Source organism: Suricata suricatta, chromosome 9, assembly GCF_006229205.1.
Source record: "Suricata suricatta isolate VVHF042 chromosome 9, meerkat_22Aug2017_6uvM2_HiC, whole genome shotgun sequence".
Classification (NCBI taxonomy): domain Eukaryota; kingdom Metazoa; phylum Chordata; class Mammalia; order Carnivora; family Herpestidae; genus Suricata; species Suricata suricatta.
Window position 1 is genome coordinate 1,412,453 of NC_043708.1, and position 6,322 is coordinate 1,418,774.

The 6,322-nt window shown below is 63.1% G+C and overlaps 1 protein-coding gene across 5 annotated transcripts in view; it reads left to right on the forward strand.

Annotated features, from left to right (window-relative positions):
• The window catches only part of PPP1R13B (protein phosphatase 1 regulatory subunit 13B), a 65,521-nt gene that overhangs the window by 58,499 nt on the left and 700 nt on the right, over positions 1–6,322 (forward strand). For 4 of the 5 annotated variants that reach the window (XM_029950252.1, XM_029950248.1, XM_029950251.1 and 1 more), the window contains 7 exons: positions 164–333; positions 706–1,204; positions 2,422–3,200; positions 3,768–3,908; positions 3,986–4,119; positions 4,727–4,893; positions 6,079–6,278. In XM_029950252.1, the coding sequence (XP_029806112.1) occupies positions 164–333; positions 706–1,204; positions 2,422–3,200; positions 3,768–3,908; positions 3,986–4,119; positions 4,727–4,893; positions 6,079–6,278 (2,090 nt within the window). The remainder of the gene's footprint in view (positions 1–163; positions 334–705; positions 1,205–2,421; positions 3,201–3,767; positions 3,909–3,985; positions 4,120–4,726; positions 4,894–6,078; positions 6,279–6,322) is intronic. The other variant, XM_029950249.1, reaches the window with a different exon arrangement.

Genomic DNA, 6,322 nt, shown 5'->3' on the forward strand with positions numbered 1-6,322 from the left:
GGCGGGGGCCCTGCCGCGCACGCGCCTGTGAGGGGCGAGGGGCGGCGGCCGCCCGCGTGACGGAGTCCGGCAGGGCCGCCCTTTGTTTCTAGCGGGAGGTGGTTCTGGGTTGGTTCAGCTAATTTCAGGAAAAATTTTACTCAAATTCTGTGTTCTTTTCAAGCCAATGATGGAAACTGGCCAACGTTAAAACAGAATTCCAGTTCTTCAGTGAAGCCGCCGCAGAGCGCCAGTGTGGACTGGAAGGACCCGAGCGTGGAGGGTCCTCTCAAGCCAGGGGCCGTCTCGAGCCAGCCTGTGCCCTTGTCCACTTTAGGAGCCACGGAAAAGCTGGTAGGCCGTTTGCCAGTATTACAGCGCACAGACGGGGTCCCCCCAGAATCACTGTTCAGCCTTCAGTTTCCTCTGAGGGCTGGGAGGTGGGAGGTAATCCTGTTAGGGTCTAGATCATGACCAAGTCTGAAGAAGGCCACGGACCCTCGGCACTGAGCGCCCGCAGGTGGAGACATGTTTCCCTCGGGATTGTTCGGTCTCGGGCGTGTGACGGGCTTGCCGTGTTTGATCCCCATGGTGTGCCCGATGCCCGGTCACAAGCTGATTTGAAGGATTACGAATCCTACTTTGTTTTCTCCTGTGACTGTGCATAGAAGTACGCTTAACTTTTCAAAGGGTGACTTTGTTTTTCTTCTTAACATCTAAACTTAGGGCATCGAGATCAGTAAAGTGCCACCGCCCCTCCCTGGCGCTGGCAAGCAGCTGCCTCCAAGCTACGGAACCTACCCGAGCCCCGCGCCCATGGGCCCCGGGTCCACACACTCCCTGGAGAGGAGGAAGGAAGGCAGCCTGCCCAGGCCCGGTGCAGGCCCGCCCGGCCGGCCGAAGCCCGGCCCGCTGCCCACCCCGGGCGGCCACACGCCCACCTCCTCACAGCAGATCCAGCAGAGGATCTCCGTGCCGCCAAGTCCCACGTACCCGCCGGCCGGGCCGCCTGCCTTCCCCGCTGGGGACGGCAAACCTGAACTCCCACTGACTGTGGCCATTAGGCCCTTTCTGGCTGATAAAGGGTCAAGGCCACAGTCCCCCAGGAAAGGACCCCAGACAGTGAATTCAAGTTCCATATACTCCATGTACCTCCAGCAGGCCACGCCTCCGAAGAATTACCAGCCGGCGGTGCACAGCACCTTAAATAAGTCTGTTAAAGCAGGTATGGCGGGTTTGTACCTTGTGGGGCTGGGACTCATACTTTTACTTAAAGTAAGGCCAATCCATAGCCTTACATGCGGGTCACGTGCTATTTAGGTTTAAAGAAAATTTTTTAAGTTTATTCATTTTGAGAGAAACAGCACAGATCGGGGAGAGGTGGGGAGAGAGAGAGAGTTGCACAGAGCCCAACTCAGGGCTCGAACTCAAGAACCATGAGATCATGACCTGAGCCAAAACCAAGAGTCAGACACTGAACTGACTGAGCCCCCCGCCCCCAGGCACCCCCAGGATTAAAAGTTTAAAATTTTCCTGTACAGTGTGACCTTAGGTGTCCATGTGAGTTTGGGGTAAAGGAAGAAATGCGCGGAGCGGTTTTGTAGCCGGGCCACACCGGAGCTGGCTCCCTGCTCCTGTGCCGGCCTCCCTGTGGCGCTCAGGAAGCCTGGTTCCCGGAAGGAAATTCCTTTTCTGTCCTGCTTTGTGGAAACTTGTGCAGGAGCCTCCCAGGGGCTGGTGAGGGGGCTCTGCCCACGTCCTCCGGTTACCTGGCGGTGCCTGGGCCAAGCCCCTGGAGGGGTGAGGCAAGGGAGCTGGGGTATCCTAGGAAGGGTGAGAGCACGGAGCTGGCCCCACAGACACAGAGACAGGTGGTGACGCCAACCTGCATGGCAGGGTCCTGCGTGTCATCACTGGGCTAGGCCCTCCCCATATACTTGGGCACAGGCTGCAGCTTCCAGGCTCCTGGGAGGGCCCCCTCGCCCACGTGGACGCTCCCTGCCTGCCTTCGGCCTCGCTCTGGCCCCCTGCCCTGCCGCTCCTGGGCCGGCAGGCCGGGCTCCCTCTCTGAGGCGGCCTGGGCTGCACAGCTTGAGACTCGGCCCTCGGGGCAGAGGCTGTGCAGAGGCTGGTCAAGGAAGGGTTGGTTTGGGGCGGGGAAGTTGGATCTACAGCCATGTTGGTTTTGCATTTGGAAAAGCCTAAATTTCGGACACCCAGATGTAAAAACCAGTTACGAGGGGACAGTCAACCTTCCAAAAGGACTCAGTGGGGTTCTCTGAACAGTGGCTTCCTTGGGGATTTAAGGTGGGACTTAGCAACACCAGAGCAGACTCCTGCTCCCCGCAGGCGCCCGCCTCCTGTGTGATGGCAGGGGCTTGGTGACTAGACCCCCGGCCCCGCAGGACGCTCAGGTCTGCCTGTCCTCTGTGTTTCGTGCAGTGTACGGTAAACCCGTTTTACCATCCGGTTCAACGTCCCCATCGCCATTACCGTTTCTTCACGGGTCAGCGGCCACGAGCACGTCACAGCCCCAGCCGCCTCCGGAAAGTGCTGAGAAAGAGCCAGAGCCCGACAGCCCTGCCCCTCCCGGGGACGGCGGCACCGGCACGGGCACCGTGGAGAGCCTGCCGCGACCGCTCAGCCCCACCAAGCTCACGCCCATCGTGCACTCGCCGCTGCGCTACCAGAGCGACGCCGACCTGGAGGCGCTGCGCCGGAAGCTGGCCAATGCGCCCCGGCCCCTGAAGAAGCGCAGCTCCATCACAGAACCCGAGGGCCCCGGGGGGCCCAACATCCAGAAGCTGCTGTACCAGCGCTTCAACACCCTGGCCGGTGGCATGGAGGGCACCCCTTTCTACCAGCCCGGCTCCTCGCAGGACTTCATGGGCACCCTGGCCGACGTGGACAATGGAAATACCAATGCCAACGGGAACCTGGGAGAGGCCAGCCCTGCCCAGCCCACAGCCCCACTCCCCGCCGAGCCTGCCCCGGCCTCGGACGCCAATGACAATGAGCTCCCTTCCCCTGAACCGGAGGGGCTCATCCGCCCCCAAGGCACCCACCAAATGGCTGAGCCTGCCGAGGATGACAACAACAATGTGGCCACGGTCCCATCCACGGAGCAGGTCCCCAGCCCTGGGGCTGAGGCCCCCTCACCAGGGGAAGACCAAGCCCCCCCACCGCTGCCCCCCAGCGTGCCCCTGCCTGGAGCCTCCACGGTGGGTGGCGTCCCGGGCAGCCAGCCAGTGTTTGGTGTTAGCCAGGCCGGCCGGACTTGTCGCGCCCTCACTGAGCCCCAGGGGGAGGGCAGCCCACAGATGGGGCCCCAAAGAAGTGCGTGAGGCCCCAGAGCCCTTCCTAGAGGACCCAGTCAGGTTTCCTCAAGGAAGAGAAGCTGCAGCCAGCATTTGAGGGCCAGGCAGTGCGGGGGGGAGAAGAACCTTCTAGACATAGCCCTCTGGTGGGAGGTCAGCATTGGTGGAGCAGAGAGTAGGAGGAGGGTGTCCCCTGGGGTGGGGAGGGATGAGTTGCTGACTCCCGAGGTTGGCCGACACCCACCTCACTCCCCACCATGGGTGCCCCTGGGCAGTGCTGTCCCCCAGAGGGCTCCGTGGGACACAGCAGGTCTGGGTGTGCCCCGGAAATGGGTGTTCCTCTAGACACCAGGGGCCACCCAGCTGCTGGGTGCACGCACTGCCCACGGCTTCGGTCCCCATCCCTCCTCTCCACCATGGGTTGGTGCGTTGGCACATTACCTGGAAATCAAAAGCGTGCCTCCTTCCCAGCAGAGCAAACGGACCAACTTGAAGAAGCCTAACTCGGAGCGAACGGGGCACGGGCTGAGAGTTCGGTTCAATCCCCTGGCACTGCTTCTAGATGCTTCTCTGGAAGGAGAGTTTGACCTGGTGCAGAGGATCATCTATGAGGTGAGCTGAGCGCAGCCGCAGGCCGGGGCCGCCCCGGGTGCCGGGAGGTGGGGCTCACAAGCGCCCTGTGTCCTCAGGTGGAAGACCCCAGCAAGCCCAACGACGAAGGCATCACCCCGCTGCACAACGCCGTCTGCGCCGGCCACCACCACATCGTGAAGTTCCTGCTGGACTTCGGGGTCAACGTGAACGCCGCCGACAGCGATGGCTGGTGAGGGCCCCTGGGGCACGCGGTCTGCACGGGTGGAGGCGGCCCCGCTGGTCCAGGACTCGGGCAGGTGCAGAAGCAGACATGGGTGGGCGGGCCTAGAGTGCGCCCGGGGGCTGCCTGGTGTGGTCCCCTCCCCGCTTAAGTTCTGTGAGTCCTCTGATGAAAGGCTCGGCTCTGATGGAGTCTTCTAGCGACATCCCAGGCCACGCATATTGCCAAGTATTGCTCTTCATCTGGTTTTAAATGGCCAGTACCCATGTGGGCAGGGGACCCAGTCCCGCTCTCTGCAGCCCCCAGGCCCCCGTAGGTTTGGATGGGAACGGCAGACTCCTGTTTGTGGGGTTTGAACATCTGGGGTTTTTGAATTGGGGCAAAAAAACCCACCGCCGTAGCCGCGTGAAGGTGCATGTCAGCCGCGCGTGCGGCGTGTTTCTGCCCCGGTGTGAGGAGCGTCTGCTTGACAGGCCGCTGCTTGGACCCCTCGAGGCCCCGGCCACCCAGCAGTGGCCAAGGTCAGGAGGATGTGGGGACCTCGGGGCTCAGGGCACAGCCCGGTCCTGGCTGGCCGGGCGGGGCCTCGTGTGCCTTCACCCGCTCTCCGTTGCAGGACGCCGCTGCACTGCGCCGCCTCTTGCAACAGCGTCCACCTCTGCAAACAGCTGGTGGAGAGTGGTGCCGCCATCTTTGCCTCAACCATCAGCGACATTGAAACCGCCGCGGACAAGTGTGAGGAGATGGAGGAAGGCTACATCCAGTGCTCGCAGTTCCTCTATGGTACGTGGGGGTCTTGGCGCGGGGCGCGGGCTCTTGCCCTGGGAGCGGTGCCGCCGTGCTGGGCCAGGGAGAAGCCTGGTTCCCTGTGGCCAGCACCCGCCAGTCTCCTCAGAGTGGAAGTCACGCTGTGCCTCAGGCTCGCTCCTGAAAGCGTGTTGGAGGGGCCGTGTTGTGGGAGGGATCTCGTGCCTGGTCACTAGAAACCGCACTTCTCCGTGTGGATGCAGCCCCTCTGGGTGGAGCGGCTAGGGGGGCTGGGCAGCACCCGTACGTTCCTGGGGTGCGCCAGGGCTTGAGGCACAACCGAAGGTGCTCCAGGGTCAGGGTGCAGAGGGGCCCCCATCCCTGGCCTGGGGTGCCTGCTGGCAAGTGAGCCGTGGGGTGGAGCTCACCCTGTTGTGATTACGCCACTTTGAGTCGGGACCATCCTTGCTTTTTTTAAATTTTTAATGTTTCTTTTTGAGAGAGAGAGGGGTGGGGAACGGGAGGGGGCAGAGAGAGGGAGACACAGGATCCGAAGCAGCTCCAGGCTCCGAGCTGTCAGCACAGAGCCCGACATGGAGCTTGAATTCATGGACTGTGAGATCATGACCTGAGCTGAAGTCACACACTCAACTGACTGAGGCCCCCCAGGCGCCCCCAGGATCAGTCTTTCTAAGGGTGAAAGCTACAGGCCATCTGCTCCACACGAGCTGGGCACGCGGGGGGCACCCTGAAATAGGCCCCAGGCTCACAGCACAGAGGCGATGGCGAGCTCGTGGGGGCCACAGTCACAGGGACAGCTGTGCCGGCGGGACGGGGCAGGGAGGTACCCGGGCCCATCTCGGGGTCCCCACTGTCACTTGGGGCCCGAGCCTGCTGGGTGGTTGTGGCGTGGCGGTGCGTGGGTGAGGGCCTCCCTCACCCAGGAGCGACTGCACTGCCTCCTGGGTCGACTCCTGGAAGTAGTACTGGGTGTGAGCTGAGTGTCACCACTTGGTCCGGCAGCACGCCTCGGACCCAGGTCCCACCAGGCGGTAGCGCGACTCACCAGCGTCTTAATGGCCCCACACGGCCGCCGGGCCCGGGGCAGCACCAGGCCGCATGGCCCTTGCGCCCGGCCTGCCGCCTGAGCATGGCAGTGCATCCGTCCCCGCCCCGCGGCCTCCCCTCCGGGGCCCCTGACGCCTCGCACTGTCGTCCCAGGGGTGCAGGAGAAGCTGGGCGTGATGAACAAGGGCGTGGTGTATGCCCTGTGGGGCTACGAGGCCCAGAACGGCGACGAGCTGTCCTTCCATGAGGGGGATGCCATCACCGTCCTCAGGCGCAAGGACGAGAGCGAGACCGAGTGGTGGTGGGCCCGCCTCGGCGACCGGGAGGGCTACGTGCCCAAAAACCTGCTGGGGGTAAGCACCGTGCGCTCGCTCCCGAGGCCCGTCCCCCCCCCCCC